The 22,740-nt window shown below is 35.7% G+C and overlaps 1 protein-coding gene and 2 pseudogenes across 7 annotated transcripts in view; 2 read left to right on the forward strand and 1 right to left on the reverse strand.

Moving 5' to 3' along the window:
* Nucleotides 1–22,740, forward strand: part of LOC136847155 (putative inorganic phosphate cotransporter) — a 59,664-nt gene that overhangs the window by 35,713 nt on the left and 1,211 nt on the right. For 4 of the 7 annotated variants that reach the window (XM_067118560.1, XM_067118562.1, XM_067118559.1 and 1 more), the window contains 7 exons: nt 8,093–8,286; nt 9,031–9,264; nt 11,452–11,539; nt 12,075–12,301; nt 12,928–13,077; nt 13,317–13,449; nt 21,958–22,199. In XM_067118560.1, coding sequence (XP_066974661.1) covers nt 8,093–8,286; nt 9,031–9,264; nt 11,452–11,539; nt 12,075–12,301; nt 12,928–13,077; nt 13,317–13,449; nt 21,958–22,199 — 1,268 coding nt within the window. The remainder of the gene's footprint in view (nt 1–8,092; nt 8,287–9,030; nt 9,265–11,451; nt 11,540–12,074; nt 12,302–12,927; nt 13,078–13,316; nt 13,450–21,957; nt 22,200–22,740) is intronic. The other 3 variants (XM_067118565.1, XM_067118564.1, XM_067118566.1) reach the window with 1 other exon arrangement.
* LOC136847152 (NADH-ubiquinone oxidoreductase chain 5-like) lies at nt 332–3,644 on the forward strand (annotated as a pseudogene).
* On the reverse strand, nt 3,719–4,703 carry LOC136847489 (cytochrome c oxidase subunit 3-like; annotated as a pseudogene).

Genomic DNA, 22,740 nt, shown 5'->3' on the forward strand with positions numbered 1-22,740 from the left:
ACAGAAGGTTGAAAATTTTAAGGATTTTGACAAAGTGTTCTTGTTGGTTAATGTCTTTTTGTTATTGAGTTTGGTGCTAACTTTTTCTTGTCTTGATTATTTAATATTTTATGTGTTTTGAAAGTTCTTTAATTCCTACTATAATTTTAATTCTAGGATGAGGATATCAGCCTGAGCGATTGCAAACCAGTGTATACATATTGTTTTACATTTTGTTTGGGTCTTTGCCTTTATTAATTTCTATTTTGAGTTTGTATAGAAGTGGAGGCTCTGTGACTTTTGGTTTGTCTTTGGTTCCTGATTGTAGGGCGAGGCGGCTACTGGGGGTTTGGTATGTTTGTAGGATTATGGCTTTTATCGTTAAGCCTCCAGTTTATTTAGTTCATTTGTGATTACCTAAAGCTCATGTGGAAGCTCCAGTGGCCGGGTCTATGATTTTGGCTGGTGTTCTGTTGAAATTAGGTGGGTATGGTTTGGTACGTGTATGTCCTCTTTTTGTTCATTCAGCTGTAACTTTCAGGTGATTGTGGGTCTCGGTGGGCCTGTTGGGGGGAATTTTTGTGAGTTTCATTTGTTTACGTCAGACTGATATCAAGGTTTTAATTGCTTATTCTTCTGTGGCACATATGGGGTTGGTATTATGTGGCCTTAGTGTTTTCAGGTGGTGGGGGCTGTCTGGTGCTGTTTCTGTGATGGTGGGACATGGTCTTTGTTCTTCCGGTTTATTTTGTTTGGCTAACATAGTGTATGAGCGTCTGGGAAGACGAAGGTTGTTGGTTAGAAAGGGTCTACTTAACTTTATGCCTACTATAGCTTTGTGGTGATTTTTACTGAGAGCTGGCAATATAGCTGCGCCTCCTACAGTTAATTTATTAGGTGAGATTAGTCTTATTTTAAGTGTAGTTTCTTGGGCGTTGTTGGCAATACTTCCGGTTGCTCTTCTTTCTTTTTTAAGAGCTGCTTATAGGCTTTATATGTTTTCTTTAAGTCAGCATGGGAAATATTTTAGAGCTTTGTTTTCTTGTTGTTCTGGTAAGGTTCGGGAGTATTTAGTTTTAATGCTTCATTGATTGCCTTTAAATATTTTAGTGTTGAAAGGTTCGATTATGGTTTGCTAAAAGCTTAAATAGTTTAAATAAAATGTTGGTTTGTGGATCGAAAGATATAATTTTTTATTTTAGGCAGTGTTGTGGAATAATAAAATGAATTTAAGGAGTATAGTATTTTTATTGATCGTATCTGTCGTTAGTTTAGTTACTTCTTTGAACTTGCTTTTTTCTGGTTGCTGTTATTTTTTGGACTGGGAGTTGGTCAGGATTAATAGGGCTAGCGTTGAAATGGCTTTAATTGTTGATTGAATATCGATGATGTTTATGTCTTTTGTTTGTTTTATTTCTTCTATAGTTTTATTTTATAGAGGTGGTTACATGTCTGGGGATCATAATATCGGGCGTTTTATATACTTAGTTTTAGGATTTGTTCTCTCTATGCTTTTATTAATTATTAGTCCCAACATAATTAGTATTTTGTTGGGTTGAGACGGCCTAGGGTTAGTGTCTTATGCTTTAGTCATTTATTATCAGAATGAAAAATCTGCTGGTGCTGGAATGTTGACTGCTTTATCAAATCGGGTTGGTGATGTCGCTATTTTACTTGGTATCTCTTTGATATTGAGTTTAGGGGGCTGGAATTTTTATTTTTATGTCGGTGGGGAGTCTATCGCTAATAGATATGTTATTTTTTTGGTTGTGTTGGCGGCTATAACTAAAAGAGCTCAAATTCCATTTTCCGCTTGACTTCCTGCTGCGATGGCAGCTCCGACCCCTGTTTCTGCTTTAGTCCACTCTTCGACACTGGTTACTGCTGGGGTTTATCTTTTAATTCGGTTTAGTCCTAGGTTGATGTCTTCTTTTGCTAGTACTGTACCTTGTTGCTGTTGTTGGGGTGTTTAACCATGTTTATGGCCGGGTTAGGGGCTAATTTTGAAACTGACTTGAAGAAAATTATTGCTCTTTCTACTTTAAGTCAATTGGGTGTAATAATTACTATCTTAAGGTTGGGTTGGGCTACTTTGGCTTTCTTTCATCTTTTAACTCATGCTTTGTTTAAAGCTCTTTTATTCGTGTGTGCTGGGTCTATTATTCATAGGGTTGGGGATTATCAGGATATCCGAATAATAGGGGGGTTAGTCAATTTTATGCCCATTAGGGTGATATGCATTAATTTGGCCAATCTTGCTCTTTGTGGTTTTCCTTTTTTAGCTGGGTTTTATTCTAAGGATTTAATTTTAGAAGTGGCTTTTTTAAATCCTTTGAATGAGGTTTGTTTTTGATTATTAGCTTTGGCCACTGGTCTTACTGTTTGTTACAGGTTTCGTCTGGTTTACTATAGGCTTAGTGGAGATTATAATTTGAGTTCAGTTTCTTCAGTAAGTGACTCTGATGTCTTAATGACTTGGCCTATGCTTGGATTGAGAGCTGGGGCTGTAGTGGGTGGGGCTGCTGTCTCTTGACTTGTGTTTCCAGCTCCTGTTATAATCTGTTTAACTCTTCCTATGAAATTGCTTGCTTTAGCTGTTAGTTTAATCGGGGGCTTTGTTGGATATGTTTTGAATTTGATGGTAGAAAACTATAAGCTTAAGTCTTTAAGATTGTATCCTGTGGTTGTGTTTTCTGGTTCCATGTGGTTTATGCCCCTACTCTCTACTATTGGTGTCAGGCGGAAGGTTTTAGGGGGCGGCTCCGTTTACTCTCAGTTGGGAGACGGTGGTTGATCTGAGTATTACGGTGGACAGGGTATTTATAGAACTTTAATGAAATCTTCTGGTTATCTTCAATCTGTTCAGGAAAATAGAATTAAAACTTATTTAGTGATTTTACTGGTTTGATTAGTGGGGTTACTTTTAATTATCTAAACTTAAGAAGCTTAACATTGTGAGCGTCACATTGAAGCTGTGGAGGTGGCAGGTTTGCCCTTGAGTATTTTAAAAAGGATTTGTACCTTTAGCTCTACAATGAAAATGTAGTGTGTTAATTACACTATAAAAACCTAGGAATAAAGACGGAGTTTAACCGCCTGAGATTGAAGTTAGAAGCTTCCTCTCCTCCTTGTTTTTCCCTTAGTTAGAACTTGAGTTCAATGGTACCATTAACAGTGGTATACCTCTATTTGGTTTTAACTAACTAATTGAAGGTATGTTTACCAGGGCCTAGGTCGAAACTAGGTGCAACGTTCGCTTTTCAACTAAGATCAGCTCCTTGGAGCACCTTATGAGTGCAAATCAAATATCATGGTTGACTATGATCTCTTACTCTGATCATTCTAGAGCCCCTTGCGCCCACTCATGATAGAGCCCTAGGAGTAGAACAAGGAGAAAGAATAAGCCTGTTACGGTTCATGTTTTTACGTTTGTAAAGGTAATGATAGTGGTTAGGGGGAGTAAGAGGGTAATTTCCACGTTGAAAATTAAGAAAATGATAGCGATTAAGAAAAATCGTAAGGAAAAGGGCATGCGAGCAGATCCTTTTGGGTCGAACCCACACTCGAATGGGGATCTTTTTTCTCGATCAGCAATGTTTTTTTTGCTAAGAGGGTGGAGATGAGTATGACTGCTGTTGAGATAGCTAGAATGATGCTGATAAGGACGATTGTGATTAGCATTGATTATCCTGGAAATACCAGACTAATTGATTGGAAGGAAGTCAATTGTACTAATTATACTAGATAGTCATTTGATTATCCTCCTCATCAGTAGATTGAGATATAGAGGAATAGTCATACTACGTCTACGAAGTGTCAGTATCAGGCGGCTGCTTCAAAGCCAAAGTGGTGGGCTGAAGAGAAGTGGCATATGTATATTCGGTAGAGATACAAGAAGGAAGCAGGATCCAATAATTACATGAAGCCCGTGGAACCTTGTGGCTACGAGGAACGTTGATCCGTAAACAGAGTCTGCAATTGTGAAAGGGGATTCGTTGTATTCTATAGCTTGTAGGGCTGTGAAGTATATACCTAAGGTGACAGTGAGTGCCAAACTTTGAAGGGCTTGGGTGTGATTAGAGGCAAGAAGTGCATGGTGAGCTCAAGTTACGGTGGCTCCTGAGGCCAGTAAAATTGCTGTGTTTAGAAGAGGAATTTGGAACGGATTGAAGGTGTTGATTGCTGCTGGTGGTCAGCATGTTCCTAGCTCTACAGTGGGGGATAGTCTTCTATGGAAAAAAAGCTCAGAAGAATGAAAAGAAAAATAGAACTTCGGAGGCAATAAATAAAATCATTCCTCACCGGAGGCCGTTGACTACTTTTGATGTGTGTAGGCCTTGATATGTCCCTTCTCGTGTAATATCCCGTCATCATTGGATTATTGTTAGTAATGTTGCGATGACTCCTAGGATTAAAAGGTCTATGTTAAATTGGTGGAATCATTTTACAAGTCCTGTGGTAAGTATTATGGCTCTAATGGATCCGGTAAGGGGTCATGGTCTGACGTCTACTAGGTGGTAGGCATGGTGTCCGTGTTTTGGTATTAGTTTACTTCTCTAGCATAGAGGGTTCTTAGAGCGGCAAATACGTAGGATTGAATTACAGCAACTGCTGCTTCTAAAATAAGAAGAAGGATTTTTGTGAGTATTGATTTGTGTTTATTAGACCAGTCAGTTAAGTGAAATTATTTTGGGTGAATTTATTTCATTTTTTACACATTTCATTTTTGTGCATTTTTGCATGCTCTTGCTAATATTTAAGTGTTTCTTAATAGTTTAACATTGCATAGTTGATATAATTTTCATTTACTTAGATTTTCTTTTCAAATCTTAAGTATTTCTTAATAGTTTAAATTTTGTTTGATTAATTAAATTTCTTGATCAACATTTGTGATTTAATTCAAGAATTAATTAAATTTTGTGTTGTTTTCAAGTGATAGTAAATTTTCTTTAGATTTAGAATTTTTATTTATTAATTCTGAATTAAAAATAGATTTTTGTATTTTAAAATTTTTATAACAGTGTTTCATTTATTGACCACCAGTGATAGGATTAATTGTGTGCATAAGGCATAGTGATAAACATGTTTTGTTCCTTTAGTTTTGCTGAGGTGAATCCATACCAGGGAGAAAGTTAGTTTTTTGATGGAGTGATGACCTTTGATTAACTTTAGCATGCATAAAAACCTCACAATTGTTTTGATATACTTTAGTGTATTTAAATGTTGATACCTTATATAGTTAACCCCTTTGCCAGCGGGACGTACACATGTACGTCTTTTACGGTACAGTAATAAAAGACCGCGACGTACGCCTATACGTCTTTCATCCCTCCTCGAAAAGCAGAGCTGTTTTCTTCAGCTTGGATGGGTTTCAGGCGTAGTATTGTGTACGAGAGAGGTGCAGAAGCTCCACCCACTATTCATTCTAGCCAGTGAGTGTCCGATGGTCGTCGTGACGTCATATTCATATGGGATATTATAAGGGGTATCGTCCAGCAGCACATGTCAGTGCGCCTCAAGCTTTTATGTATGAAACATTGTCACGATCTTGTGAGTAAACCATTTGGATTCGAAGGCTAAACATTTTCTCATTTTGATTGCAGTTATTTTACAGTTTTTTTTTTATTTTTCAGTATCATGATGTCGGATGATAGTATTTCAGATCCTGGGTAGGAATACCTGCCAGATCTGTCAGATGATTATAGTGATAGTTGTTATAGTTGCTTAGAGGATGACAGCGACACCGAGATTTTTAGAAGACATTGAACCCATTGGCGATGAAGGTTGGCAGTTCATAACAGATCCATTTTGTGACAAGCGCCCAGACCCACCCCCCGATTTCACAGAGGGTGACAATGGGATCTCTGTTTGCACACCCGACTTCACCTGCCTACGAGATGCATTTTGTTTCTTTTTTTGTGATGATGATATTGACAGACTGTGTGAATGGATGAATGCTCGGGCAGAGGAGTATTTTCGGTCAACAGGAAAGTGTACTATGTTTTTTGAAAACTTCTTTCATTTTTTTTTACACTAACATGTAATTTTTATTATCATTATTTTTTCTACTACAAGTTGTAGTAGTAGTGGTATTACTGTTGAATTTTTTTATTATTATTATTGTTATTATTATTACGATTATGATTATTATTATTATTATTATTACCAATGCCATAAACATTCATTGATGTATACTAACTGTTTCCGTAAGAAAACTAGTAGGCCTATATACTGCTATTACTACTAGTACTATTTTACTAATACTTTACTACTTTTTCTGCTACTTTATTTCTACTACTTTACTACTATTTCTATTTCTGCAATTACTTTTTCCACTAAATATTCCTCTTTTTCGATATATATATATATATATATATATATATATATATATATATATATATATATATATATATATATATATATGTATATATATATATATGTATATGTATATAGCCAATGTGGTGAAAAATATTCATTGGTATGTACACAATGTTTTCACATAAGAATATAAATGAAAAATATGAATAACAGAAAGTTTAGTGGGAGCAAATGATGACTGATATACTCGCGGTCTCATGCGGTATGCAAGCGTTATCGGCAGTGCAACAGGCCAGTGGCGAAGGGGTTAATAAGCTTTTAAAGGGATCACTGTTGCATTTAGAGTACTTGGACGTATTTTTATTATTATAAGAGTTCAGGTATCTTGTTTTAAGTGAGGCAAGATTTGAATTCTATGATTAGTAGTGTAATAACTAGGTACTTGGAATACATATATATATATATATATATATATATATATATATATATATATATATATATATATATATATATATATATTTTTTTTATGAATGTCCTGGGATACTTACTTGATTCTGGGCAGCAACGGGTGAACACACGGAATTCCTTTTATTTATTACACATATGACTCAATATTAGGACAATGTAAAATCACAGGTTCTCTTAACTGATTATATTACATAACAAAACACAGATCAGAAGAATGACTAATTACTGGGTAGGTAATAATAAGGGCCCGCTGAAATAATGAATCTTCACAAAATAAATATTCTACTCCAAGATGGTTACTTGCAATAATAATAATAGGCTCAAAGGGAACTGAGTAATGCACAGATGGTGCCAAATAACTCAGTTCAATGCAAATGCATAATTACGTTAACACTGAATGCTCCAACACAAATTACTGAAGGTGATCGCACAATGGAAAAATAAATGAAATATTAGATAGAGGATTAACAGGGAATGTGACTGGCTAAAAGAACCTTACTCCTGCACATTACCTTCGTCAAGATGACGGGTCCTCGTTGATAAGGCGCTGGTGATGAAGGAGGGAATTAAAATGCCACTACAAATATATACTGGGTCGAGCCCTGGGGTCAACACGTGGAAGATTCAAAAGGGCAGCCAAGGGGAGGATATCTGTCCTCAGGTCATGTCCTGAGTGTTCTCTCTTGCTTCTCGTTGCAGTGATGATTTATAACCTTCGCGGATTACACTCTGTTTCTCTTCCAGGTGGTGCAAAGGTCAATCTTTGTCACTTTTTCTTTAATGACAACATGAAGGCAGAAACCATGTGCAGTGTTCAGAATGAGGGGGGGCCAACTTTCTCCTTTGGTTCCTCCCTTGCCTTGCTGGATGCAGAGGAGGTCCATCGGTCAGCTGGAATTAGGCCTAAAAGCAGTCACTTTGAACAGAAAGAGAGGGTGAGGCTTAACCATTTTGGGGAATGAAAGAGAGAGTTTTTGAAGGGGTGAGTGGAATGCACAGTTCTAGTAATTAATGAGCGACATTAATTTTTTATTTCTTTCTCAATTACTTTGCAAATGTAAAAATGGGTGAGGTTGCGAGAAAAGTGGCCCCAGTAATTGCAACAGGATTTTTTCCAATAAGGCTGTTGAATGGAAATGAATCCATTGTGTATACATAAAATAAATAAATAATCCCTGTTTGTATAAGAACAAAAAATTATGAAATATTATTTGATTAACCTTATTATTTGCCCATTTTTACTTTCCTTCAAATGGAACATTCGTTTATAAATTACTCGCAGAATACATTTTCTCTGCATATTTCCATCTATTGTTCATGTTTCCAGCAGATGGAGGCTGGGGTCTCCGTCACCTCCTTTGCCTGATGTCCTTTATGTCCCTCGCCATCAGCTACATGAACAGAAACAGCATCAACATAGCCATAGTTGCTATGGTGGTTTGGAACGCCTCTGACGTCGCGGATCAGACGGACATTTGTCCACATCGCTCCTCGTCTAATGAAACCAGTGACAATACCCTGGTAGGCCGTCAGGAAAGTCTTCATTTACAATAAGTTTACTTAGGTTTCGTGACCACCTGACCCTATTTTGCAATAGTAGTGTTCGAGCATTGCCGTATATTGTCATTATAGTATATTTGTGTTTCATCAATGGCATGTTCAACATTATAATTACTCTCAGGGCTGATAAGTAGTTAATAAGATTCTCAGGAAATGCAAACGTTTCAAGATAGTGAGAGTTACACAGTTAACTAACCCTTGATTTTACTGTAACATCTTATTCGGTTTTTGAAGGCAGTTGCTGTAAGCAGAGAGAAGGAAACTTAAGCATTATGATATACATAATTAATAATAAAATAATGAGCAAGGAGTCTTTTGTATATAAATATTTATATAACTTATGAACAACTTCATCCACAGTTGATCAATATTAGCCTCCTTCAGAAAAATCTTTAATACATTGGCTTTCATTCATTTCTGGGGAAGTTTTAAAACTTACTGAACAAAATCTCTCTTAAAGTCAATCAAAACTACCTTTTTTTAAAAAGGCTGCTCATCAAACAAACTAACTTTTTTTTGACTAATCCTAAAACTCCCTGAACAACATCCTGTACCAGAAACGATCACAGCGGTGTCTCTTTCAAAACACTTTGCATTACCCAGACTTCTGACTGACTTCTGGTTGATATTAAAATGTACTGAGTAATGTGTCTTGTGTCTTCCAAAATTGACTATTGCCGGCCCCCCCACCCCTCTCTTCATCAGAGGGGAGAATTCGACTGGGATGAAGAAACTCAAGGGATGATCCTGGGCTGTTTCTATTACGGGTACGCAGTGGGCAACCTGTTAGGAGGCTTAGTCTCTGAGCACCTGGGTGGGAGGATTACGCTTGGGGTCAGCGTCATATCGGTGTCCATTGCAAAGCCTCTTATCCCCATCTGTGCCAGGACCTCCACTGCTCTCTACATGGGTCTCAGGATTGTGTCTGGGATTTTTCAGGTGGGTCTTGTCTGCCATTTAGTTAGTCCTGAAAATGATTGTTTGTATTTTTTAGGTGTTTGTACTCTTGGGTATGGATGCACTTCTGCAATCATAAACAACTGTACAAAGGCTCTCACATAAACACACACATACATATATGGTTAAAAGTAGCACATATGAACGTGACTTGAGTGTTACTTGAATCCACAAGCAATTTTTAAAGAGAATTGACAGTGTTAAGTATTTTTGTGTATTTGACAAATTCCCCGAAGGTGTGTTAAGAACATGAAAGTACTGGGGACTACGTCATTTCTTTTTAAACATTTCTTATTGCTTTGACTGATATACATACATACATACATACATACATACATACATACATACATACATACATACATACATACATATATATATATATATATATATATATATATATATATTATATATATTATATATATATATATATATATATATATATATATATATATATATATATATATATATATATATATATATATATATATATATATATATATATATACTAGCTTGACCAACCCAGGCACTGCCGGGAAAACTCTTGAATGACAGTATATGGGTAGGGAAGAGAAAAGGGGAGGGAGGGGAGGGAGAAGGGAGAGGGAGAGGGGAAAGGGGAAGGGGAGGAGAAAGGGATAGGAAAAGGAAGGGGAGGGGAAGGGAGGAGGAAGGGAAAGGGGGAGGGGGAGGGAAAAAGAAGGGAAGGGGGAGGGGAGGGGAGGGTGAGGGAAGATAGGGGAGAGGGAAAATTACGTTCCTCTATCAGAAGAGAATAAAATGCATCTCCACTGAACAAAGTCATTAAATAAAAAATATCGTATTTCTACAATTCTCATGTAGGTCTGTGTGTGTGTGTGTGGAGGGGGAGAAGGTCTGTCTCTCGTGTAACAGCAGTGAAGTGAGATGTTGCCAGAACACCCCATAAACCTCATTTAAACCAAATTTATAAAGACATAATTATGCCATCCTGACGCTATAGAGTAGCAACTATAACGAATTCCAAAAGTAAAACTAAAGAAGAAACGATTGAATTAATGAGAAAATTCGCATTTGAACTAATAAGGAAAAAGGATATACTGTCATCATACATCTTGCACGTCGTGTTGAGCTAGCAGCTACTACTCTTGCGCGAATGAGAAAGACAACTGTTCAGGGAGAAAATCTTTGGGCCTGCTGGTTTGGTTCCTTGCTTTATAGCTATGAGATATTTTTTGTAACAAAGCCAAAAATCTTTAATTTAGGGATACAGCCAAGCAGTGAGGTATAAGTTTAACACTTACATTAATAATTATCAATAATTATCATAAATTGTGATCAAAATTCACGTAAATTCTGATACAAAATTTGTTATAGGGGATTTGGCTTGATTGTTGTAGGTTAATCATATGTCAGACAGCACATGGAATAAAAGGTGGAGCATCAGGAGGAAACCCTGAAGGAAAAGATGACGTAAAAATTAAAATTTCATTTGTTTTTTTCTGTGCTTGTATGTCTGTCACGGGGTAGGGGTTTGATTTTGAGTTAAAATGTGCAAAATTTTATCTGGATCTGTCAAGTGGTTCGGATTTCTACAGTGGACAAACAAATATACAAACATTCACTTATATATATATATATTATATATATATATATATATATATATATATATATATATATATATATATATATTATATATATAATATATATATATATATATATATATATATATATATATATATATATATATATATATATATATATATATATATATATATATAATATATATATATATATATATATATAATATATATATATATATATATATATATATATATATATATATTATATATATATATTATATATATATATATATATATATATATATATATATATATATATATATATATATATATATATATATATATATTATATATATATATATATTATATATATATATATATATATATATATATATTATATATATATATATATATATATATTATATATATATATATATATATATATATATATATATATATATATATATATATATATATATATATATATGTGTGTGTGTGTGTTTGTGTGGGTGTGTGAGATCTTTTAAAATAATGCCAAGGCTTTTTGTTATTTCTTGCCTATTCTATTTTATTAAATAAAACACTGATCATATTATCCGTATTCCTGCAGGGACCCCTCGTTCCTTCAATTTTCACTCTCATGGCAGCTTGGATACCTCCTAAGTACAAAGCCAGCTTCGGCTCTATAGTTTTCGTAGGTAAGACATTAAACTCGTGAGAATTTTCTAACGCAGAAGGCAATGATGCGGAAACCCAATATCCTTATCTAACCCAGGCCAGAAGAAAATAAAGAATAATGAGAGGTTGGAGAAGAGTAAGGTTTATCCACAAGATAAGAGCTTGATCTGCCGTTTGAAAGACAGATGTTAGGAAAATGAAAGCAGATAGAAAGTTCCAAAGCTGTGAATATTGATTAGGGTAATCTAGTGATATTCACTGATGTCAGTGAAATTCTACTAATGGTTTGATAATGTTAGTGGTCCTCCAACAGTTCATTATTTTCGTTTTTTTCTTATTAGTTTGTCGAAGTTTAATGCCTCATTTTCTGTGTTAATTTCCTTTCTTGTGTCATTATTTAAAGGGGTACAAGAATCGAACATTTTACTCTCAAGGGACGAGTGTAATGTCTATTATTTCATGCTAACTTATTATCCTAAGGCATTATTTCAACTCCAGATAATGACATTTACCCTCGAAGGAAAAAAATATTCCCTATCCTACTATCCTCTTCAGGAGACCACCTGGGCATGGTCGTTTCAATGGCCTTGGGGGGCGTGATGTTAGACTCCGATTTCCTGGGCGGATGGCCGTCCGTTTTCTACGTGTTCGGAGTCGTGGGTCTACTCTGGGGCGTAGCCTGGTTCATCCTTATTCGCGACCAGCCTGAGAAGCACCCTTGGATATCCTCTAAGGAACTAAGTTATATAAAGTCTAATTTACCTACTGTTAAGTCATCAAAGGTAATGGCATCCGAGGTCTCCTTAATGTATTTTTGATCGAATTTTAAATGACAAAAATGGTAGAAACATTTGTGTGAGTGTAGCTTAGATGATATAATTAATATTAGTATGTAAATTGCTGTTTTTTCTACTCACTAGGATATTAGTAGAGAGGAGAATTGTCTAGTGATGGATCATTTAAATTTTACGTGATAGAAATTATGATTGGAAGTGAAGTGTTTGGATCTATCACTCACTCACTCGTGCGTTTTTGACGTGCTTTTGGATAGGATTGAATGAATTATAAGGAAAACCCGTAGGAAACCTAAGGATATATTCTGGGAACTTTAGGTTTAGTGTTCGTCTGCAGCAAATGCTGACAATGAAAGGAAAGGTAAACTTGCAAAGACTGGTGAAAGAGGCTGGAAAAATTTGCGAAGAACATTGATCGTCAACATTATCATCAATTAAGATAATGAGGTGAATGAATGGTTAACTGCAATAGATAATAAAATAAAAAAAACATAAATATGAGTCTTGAAGAAGTAATATATGTATTCTTTGCATCTCCCATGTTCCAATTGTCTTTCTGTTGAAACGAGGATCGTGCATCAATTCATTTTTTTTACCCTTTTGAATCGATTCAGGCTCTGAAGGTCCCATGGAAGGATATCGCCACGTCGATGCCCTTCCTGTGTCTAATTGTCTTGGCCTTTGGGGATGGCATAGGATTCGTGGTATTCCTGACTGAGACCCCTACATACCTCAGCAATATACACCATTTCGACTTTGCAAGTGTAAGTTGATGTCTCGTGTAGAGAATGCAGACTGGTTGATTGCGATTCATTTTTATCAGCGAGTCATTCTATAACTCATCTATTAAAAGGCGTGGATTGCAAATTTATTTATATCATTTTCCTACGGTCATGTCAAAATATTTATTAAAGACCACCACAAAACTATAATACTGTACTTTGTCTGTTGTAATAAAAATTACTTATGCTTATTCTTACCGGATTTTTCTTATTACTTTCAGAACGGTATATTTTCTGCTTTACCTCACGTGGCTACGCTTATAGCCAGCCCTTTGTTTGGAGCCATCGCAGATAAGATATCCGAAAAGAAATGGCTCAGTATGAAAATGACAAGAAAATTGGCTACGGGAGTAGGTAAGTTTCCTGCACCAGTTACAAATAAAAGGTAATATTTTGTTACTGTCCTGCTATCAGGTGCACTAATTGGTCACTATATATTCAGTGTTTTGTCCAGAAAATATCCTTCTCACTTTCCTGTCTTTTTTTCTTGACTCTTTCTACAATTATTACATTAATGGGAATGATAGGTTTTTATCAACTTCATCCTGCATTCGGTAATGATTTATATCTTGGTCTTTTGTCTCTTGGGTTTGTCCTTGGCTTCATTTTATGAAATGAATGTTCCACTGGTATTTGGGCTTCTAGATCTGACCCTGAATATATATATATATATATATATATATATATATATATATATATATAATATATATATATATGTATATATATATATATAAATATATATATATATATAAATATATATATATATATATATATATATATATATATATATATATATATATATATATATATATATATATATATATATATATATATAATATATATATATATATATATATATATATATATATATATATATATATATATATATATATATATATATATATATATATATATATATATATATATATATATATATATTTATGTGTGTGTGTAAACTGAATCACGAAAATATGGAACGTGATGAATACATAAATAAAGACAAAATCCACAAAGGAAAGAGAAACACTGGAGTGCTGCGAGGCCTTTCAACTGGTGTCCTTTACTTAGCAGACTGAAGAAATGTAAAAGTAAGTTTATTATAAAAGTAAGTTTACAAAGAAAGATCATATAAATGACAGATGGGGATTACAAAGGAAAAAATATACACCTGGAATCCAGCACAATTGAAGAATTAGTAGCACTGCCAAAACAGGGTTAAATATTTAAGAGGTTCTACAAAGTATTAAGTATACCTTAGTTTTACCAGACCACTGAGCTGATTAACAGCTCTCCTAGGGCTGGCCCGAAGGATTAGACTTATTTTACGTAGCTAAGAACCAATTGGTTACCTAGCACCGGGACCTACAGCTTATTGTGGAATCCGAACCACATTATAGCGAGAAATGAATTTCTCTAATTCTTCATTGGCTGGCCGGAGACTCTACAAAGGATTAGGATCAACCGTTCAGAAGCAGGGATAGGACAATTAAAAGATTATACAAGGGGGTGACTAACCACCAAAAAATGTTAGTAAACAAAATAATTCTGTTTTTGTAAACAATAACAATTTTTGCAAGATGAACATTTTTACAAATAAAAAATTATATTTAACATACGAATACATAAAAATATATATAAAGTAACTAATTTGTAATTAAGTCGGTGATTTTATCTTTTAGGTAATTCTTGAGCATTTTTCTAATACATGGGTCCAAATAATACATGCCAGGGCTAAGGTTAAAATTACACTGGAAGTAAGCTGTATAATAGCAGACTCGAAGAGATTTCTTGAAGAGAAATCTTTTGATCTGGCAACCTCTGAACTTTCAGTCCAATTTATCCTGTGAGAATTTTCACTTGAATGAATATAGCATTGGATGTTCGTCCAGTTTTGACTGAATACTTATGTTGCTTAATACGAACGTCTAAATCTTTACTAGATTGGCCAATATAAAAAGAGGGGCAGTCCAAACATGGAATTTTATATATTATGTTGTTTTCTTTAGGGCTATTTTTTTTATTAACATTCCTTTTAGTGTGTTATTAGAGGAAAAAAACGAGGTTGATATTAAAAGATTTTAACAATGATTTTATGTTTTCAAAACCACCAAAATAAGGCAAGCTAAGAATGTTCTTAGGGGTTTCTTTCTCCATGTTAGTGTCACTATAAAACTTTTTGTGGGCTTTATTATAACAAATATCTAGTATATGCGAAGGATAACATAAATCTGTCCCTATTTTTCTTATGTATTCAGTTTCTTGATCCAAATACTGGGGACTGACAATGCCCAAAGCTCGTAAAAACATAGAAGAAAAAATTGATGTTTTGATGTTAGGGTGATGGCCTGAATAAAAATGAACGTAAGTTAAGTTGTTGGTTGGTTTCCTATAAATGCTGAATTTGCATTGAAATGGTTCTCTATGTATTAAAACATCTAAGAAAGGGGAAAGGGAGGCAATTGTCTTTTTCTGATCCTAAAGTAAACTTAATGGATGGTACCCTGGTTATTCAAATTAGAGAGTAAATCATTTACATTAATACCAGCAGGCAAAACAGCTAAAATATCGTCAACATATCTATACCACTTTAATGGAGTATAAAGTGATATTGAGTAAATGTCGTTTTTCAGAGAATTCCATATACAAGTTTGAGAGGAGTGGGGATAAAGGGTTGCCCATTGCCATACCAAATATTTGTTGGTAAAATTCACCATTGAATATAAACTTACAATCACAAATGCACAACCTAGTGAGTGAAATAATATGACTTACAGGTAGAGGTAATTCATGATGGTTTAGTTCATTACTAAGATACTCTAAAATAGAATCTATAGGGACTTTAGTAAAAAGAGAACAAACATCAAAACTAACGAACCCATCAGTGAGGCAAAAAGTGATTTTGTTTAATATATCAACTAAATCTAGACAGTTAAATACGTGAGAATCGGAGATAGTTCCAAGTAACGGGGACAAGACCTTTGTACTATATTTCGAAAGTTTATATGACATTGAGCCAACAGTACTGATAATAGGCCGCATAGGATTATTTTCTTTGTGCGTTTTTACTAATCCGTACAAGTAAGGTAACGAGGGAAAACCTTAAAGATAAAAAAGAACTAATAGGCCAGTTGTCAATAAAATTTCCCTGTGAACTGCGCACAAGGGCCTCAGACTGGGACTTGACCCTAAAATCAGTGTTCCTGTTGGCTCTGGTGGGCGAAATTCATGACCTCTCATACGACATGACCCACACCCATGGATGGACGTCGATGGGTTTTACCTTCTTCTCATAGTTTGTGGCGTAGACCCAGAACCCCTCCACACATGACCGACAGTTTGATGGTTTTCTTGTTCCCTCACTTGAGGACTTCTGCAGGTAACGAACAGTCCCAAATGGTGCTGTGTCTGGTCAGAGCTTTGAGAGCCTACCTTAAATGTACAGCCTCCAACAAACCAGTTTGTCATAGACTGTACTTAAGTATGGGACAAGAGAAGAGTGAGATTTCAAGGAACATTACCTCCTCCTGGCTAAGAGAGGTAATTGGGGGGCATACCATTTGGAAGGTAACAAGGACTCTGCCCCAGCCAGAGTCAGGGCTCACGACATCAGAGGAATAGGTCCGTCGGTGGCGTTTAAGAACGGTACACCCCAGAACAACTTGTCCCAAAAGAGCTAGTACAATTGAGTTAGTGCGACAAAATGGCTAGTGCCAAAATCGCTGTTGTGACAGAATAGCTAGTAGTACATTTTAGCTGGTACTAAAAGAGCTGTTAACCAAAATGGCTAATTTCAAGAAACTGTAGTTTGTGTTTAAATGTTAAAATGGTTTACAGTGAATACTAGAGCAGTTAGTAGACCAAGCTGTATATTTTTTCTCATTGTTATTAGCCTGTATTCAGTTTTTCATTTTCTTTTATTTTAGCAGAACTACATTAGCAATATTTTACCCATCGCAATGAACGTCATCAAGTCCCAGAAAGGAAGTAATATGGTTAGCTATGAAGGATTTTTGTATCGTAAAACACAACAAACAAAACAACCCAGAACTGGAGATGTGCAATTATAGACTGTAGGGGTACATTGAAAACTCAGTTGAACTACAAAGAAAATTCTGAAGTACCACATAGACAAGAACATAATCATGCTCTAGATCCTGCATGGCAAAATGTTAGAATTGTAAAATGAAGGAAGAATCCTCTAATTCTAGTGCACCGCCATGAAGGATTATTGCCAGTGCGGTATAAGAGCTGGACGACGAAGCAATGGCGAATGTCCCTAAAATAAGTGCTCCCCAGACAGGTATTCAACAAAAACGTTGTAAAAATGAAGGTTACCTTCGTGGCCATACATCAATTGATGAATTAACACTCCTGAAGAATTTAATCCATAAATGGAACTACAGAACCCTTTTTGTTATGTGATGCAGTTAGTAATTCAAAGCGAATAATCATATTTGCCAGTGAACTAGTGCTTGATCAACTTGCCAGTTCGAAAGTCTGGATGTGCAATGGTACTTTCAAAGCTGCACCTAAACTGTTTTATCAGTTATATATAATCCATGTTGTTATGGAAGACTTTCTGTTTGCTTGCGTGGATATTTTCATGTCAGATAAAACTCAATTAACATATGAAAGAGGATTTAAGATTCTGAAAGACAAGCGTCAAGACTGTAACCGGGAAAACGTAACATTAGATTTTGAAAAATCTGCTGTTAATGCTTTTATGAAAGTATTTCCCGATGCAAACATAAACGGATGTTTCTTTCATCTTTCCCAGTCAGTATGGAGAAAGATACAGAGCATTGGATTAACAACTGCTGTCTTCATTCCAAGATGCTTGCAGCATTGCCATTCCTTAATTCTGATCAAGTGACAGATGCATATGAAGAGCTAAATGAAGACCTCGAATTTTTGCATTTGGGTGAAGAAATGCAAACCTTGTATGACTATTTTAAAGAACATACATTGGCAGATGCCAGAGAAGAGGAAGGAGAACGCCCATATTTCCCATCGAATTGTGGAATGTTCAGCAAAGAACAGAAAATTATATAACAAGGACAAATAAGCTAGAGGGATGGCATCGTGCTATTCAGGCAATGTTTGACTCTGTTCATCCAACCGTATGGGGCTTTCTTCAGGGAATTAAAAAAGAGGAAGTTTTACAGAGAAGCACTCTAAATGCGTATATCAGTGGACAGCAAGCACCTGTCAAAAAGAGAACTAAAGAAATTAACGATAGACTTACTGTAAGTACTTGATTAACAAGCACTCATATGATGAAATATCTACTAAAGATTTTTTGCGGGCAATAACATATTAAAGCTTTATTTGTTTTTTATCATTATTAAGTGTTTTATACTAAATTTTTCTAATAAATTATTTTAATCAAAACTATTATAGATATATTTTGTTGCCTTTTTATAAATACTGTAAAAAACTTCTACTAAAATAGGACAAAAGAAAAGGAAAAACTAATTATAATGGTAAAGACCAAATTTTTTTTGATGTTTCAGTTTTAATTCTATTAAATTAGCTATTTGGGTTAACAGCTCTTTCAGTAGCAGCTAAAATGTACTACTAGCTATTTTGCCTCAATAGCGATTTTGGCACTAACTATTATGATACTAGCCATTTTGTCGCACTAGGTCAACTGTACTAGCTCTTTTGGGACAAGCTAGAATGTTGCAGACTCGTTTAAGAAGAACCACTCAGTAAGGCAGGTCCTCCGGGCTGGGGTCTAGAAGAGGCAAACGACTTTCACCTCTTTCTGTTTTAAGGATGTAGCACACAAGTCCTCAGATACTTTCACCTTGGGTCTGGTGGTGGCTGCACAACAAGTCAGTTAACGAAGTAGAGCCCTACAGGAGCTCCGTCAGGAGAGAAAGGTGTCAGCTACATTACAAAGAAAAAAGTGGGTACACTGCATCAACTTAACCCTTACAGTCCTTGGGGGCATTAGGGGTAATGTTCCTACACATTTACCTGAGAGATCGCCCTCCTACCTTCAAGTGAGGCTCCATATTTGAAAGGGTAGGTTTGTATGCGTCAGAACGAATGCTAAATTAACAAGAAATTTTTATTTTTCCTAACATACGAATCTACGCTGTCATATAGGTAAAGTTACCCTCCTCGTACCACCTCATGTAGTCCCGATCTCTCACTCCCTCTAGGAGGTTGAGAGGAGCTGTGTACAGGCTGTCTCATACAATGGGGGAAGAAGGCTGGGTCAGGTTGACCCACGTGACCCAGGTAGCGTTAGGATTTTGCTTTTAGAGATGAAGCTAGGTAAGCACAGAATACTCCATATATGAAAGTGTAGGTTTGTATGTTAGGAAAAATACAAATTTCTTTTTAATTTGGTACATATATATATATATATATATATATATATATATATATATATATATATATATATATATATATATATATATATATATATATATATATATATATATATATATATATATATATATATATATATATATATTAGCTGACCAACCAGGTGCTGCCTGGGATAACTCTGAATGACAACTAGTAAACTCTCTCTCTCTCTCTCTCTCTCTCTCTCTCTCTCTCTCTCTCTCTCTCTCTCTCTCTCTCTCTCTCTCTCTCTCTCTCTCTCTCAGAAAATAGAGTGGTCGAAAAGATGGCAAATGCCATTTAACGTGAATAAGTGTAAAGTGTTACAAGTAGGAACAAACAACCCTCATACCAACTACATGCTGCTTGGGAATGACATAAATAGTGTAGAAGAAGAAGAAGACCTTGGATTCATTGTTACCAAGGACTTAAAATCCACAAAACAGTGCATAAAAGCTGAAAAGAAGGCACAGAAACTAGTGGAATACATGAAGAGGCAGTAGAAACAAGGAAATGGTGCTGCAGCCCTACACATCAATAGTTAAACCTCATCTTGAATATGCAGTACAGTTTTGTTCACCAACACTAAGAAAGGACAGTAGATTAGAAGGAGTACAAGCAAGAGCCACAAAGTTAGTTCCACCCAAATAGGTTTTCAAAGACGACTAGAGAACCTGAACATGTATGGCTTAGAAACATGACAATTGCGAGGACAACTAATAGAAACATTCAAAATACTGAAAGGCATAACAAAATTAGACAGCAACCTCTTCACATTAAACAAAAACAAGACAAGAAACAATGTATGAAAACTAGAACTGAAGAGTTACAACACATCTCATTGTGGGAACTTCTTTACATACAAGATATGTGACACATGGAATAAACTGCCACCTGAAGTTGTAAACAGTGTGGAAGAGTTTAGAAGAAAGCTGGACAAAATCATCAGAACACTGTGAACGAACATTAAAGCCTGCGCCTACAGATTAGTGAGCACATGATGTCTCTTCGGATGGACTAATAAGTCTTTGAGACATCCTAGTCCTTGTAACTCTCTCTCACTTTTTCCCCCTCTTTCTTCTCCCTAACTCCTCTTTCTCTCTCCAACCCCCCCTGTCTCTTTTCCTCTTTATTCTCCCTAACACCACCTCTACTCTCTCTCTCTCTCTCTCTCTCTCTCTCTCTCTCTCTCTCTCTCTCTCTCTCTCTCTCTCTCTCTCTCTCTCTCTGTCACCCCCTTCCCAACCCCCACCCTCCTTGGTGCCATTGATGTCTTTCCCCCACAGTATTCTTTTCCAGATAGTAAGTCATATGTATATCAAAATTAGGTATGATAAATTGGCAAAGTTACTAAGTCCACGGGCATAACCAGCCCAATTTCAGAGAAGCTGTTCCCACCCCGACCCCTTTGGTGCCTTCTTGGTGCTAGTGATATCTTACCCGCCACATTGCTGATTTCTAGATAGTAAGTCACATGTATACCAAGTTTGGTTGAAATTGCTCAGTGTTTCAGAGTTATGCTGGTACATACACACACACACATACATCCATCGATTTTTATATATATTTCTATATTACGTTTTTAGATAAAGAAAGTTGTTAACTTTATTTTCAACAAGGATCTTTGTCTTTTACTCTTCTCTGTAATAAAAACATGAAGACTTTTTACTAACACGAGGCATCCACTGAAGCTTTCTGAAGGAATTAGGCTGAGATAGATTAGCTAAGTCTGTCTTCAACAGTTAGATGTTTGAAAATATTTGACTGTTTCCATTGCACTGACATTCACTCCAAGATTGCAAGGTAGTCACGCTTCCTCATATTTCTCAGTACACCATGAACTTGTGGATTTCTGTACCGACCATTCTTGAAAATTCATCTATGGTGTTTTATTTATAATATATTCAGCTTTTTAAGAACTTTTATAGTTTCTCATTCTGTAAGAAAATTACTTTTGATATATCTTCTAATTATCAATGTCTCCTAGTTATTCTATACATGCACCTTTCATTAGGTGTCAGTAGGCCAGCAAAAGAGTAAAAGACTAATCAGTTCAATTACCAGCTATTTTCACATATTTTTCTTATGGATCTGTGCTCATCTTGTACAAGTGTTTTTTTTCAGTATTAGGAATAAGTAGATTTACATAAGTGTGAGAAAACCATTACTTGTTTCGAGTTTATTTCATGTAGGTTCACAGGTCTGTAGAAATTTTGCATAATCTCTTAACAATTTTAGCGGCGAACAGAAGTATAAGATGTTAACTACGTTTGAGAGGTCTGGACCAGTCCTGCATGATCTTACAATTCAACTCCAGACATCAGCAGAGATGCCAGTCTATTGCGGGAAACCACTGATTTCAATTAACAACTGGCTCCAAACTTGTTATGGGTGTGCACTCAACCTTAAGAGGCACTTTTCAGTTTCAGATGTCACCATAACTAATAGCTAAGAATGAGATCCTTCAATGCAGGTCCCAACTAATTTCGTGTATGTCCACAGGTGTTTACTCATCTTGCATATGCCTAATAGCCATGTGCTTCGTGGACTGTAACGCAACGTTAGCTGTTGTGTTTCTGTGTCTAGCAGTGAGTCTCAACAGCGCCAAGTACAGCGGGGGTTATTTAGGTGAACAAGACATCGCCCCTAACTTCGCTGGAACGTTGAAAGGAATAGTAAACTCTGTAGTCGCCATCAGTGGAGTTACTGGTCCATTTGGTGTAGGGGAGATTACTACTGGCAATGTGAGTCTGATGTTAGGAAATGAATCTTCAAACTGACAACTGGCCCGTAGGGGGATATTGCTGTCAGTGCACCCTATGCGGTGCACTGTAGGCTTTACTTAAGGTTCTTTGAAACGCCCCTTCGGCCCCTAGCTGCAACGCCTTTCCTACCTTTTTACTGTACCTACGTCCATATTCTCTTCCTTCCATCTTATTTTCCATCCTCTCCTAATATCTGTTTCATAGTGCACCTTCAAGGTTTTCTTCCTATTACACCTTTAAAACCTTTTTATTCTTAATTTCCCTTTCATCGCTAAAAGACCTTAGGTCCCAGCACTTGGCCCTTGGCCTAAATTTTATATTGCATTCTAAACTGACAACAAATTGTGCCATATGCAAATCTAAGGCTAGTCACACAGGTACAAGTAGGTAACTTATTCAGTATCATAACATTGGAGTAAGGATTCTTTGCATCATTTTATAAACGGCAGCTGTTGAAATTGGTACATAAATAAACAAGTAATGTTTCCTGCCAGGCGTTTGTGTATTTTTTAAAAGTAAA

This window comes from Macrobrachium rosenbergii, chromosome 16 (assembly GCF_040412425.1).
Source record: "Macrobrachium rosenbergii isolate ZJJX-2024 chromosome 16, ASM4041242v1, whole genome shotgun sequence".
Lineage (NCBI taxonomy): Eukaryota > Metazoa > Arthropoda > Malacostraca > Decapoda > Palaemonidae > Macrobrachium > Macrobrachium rosenbergii.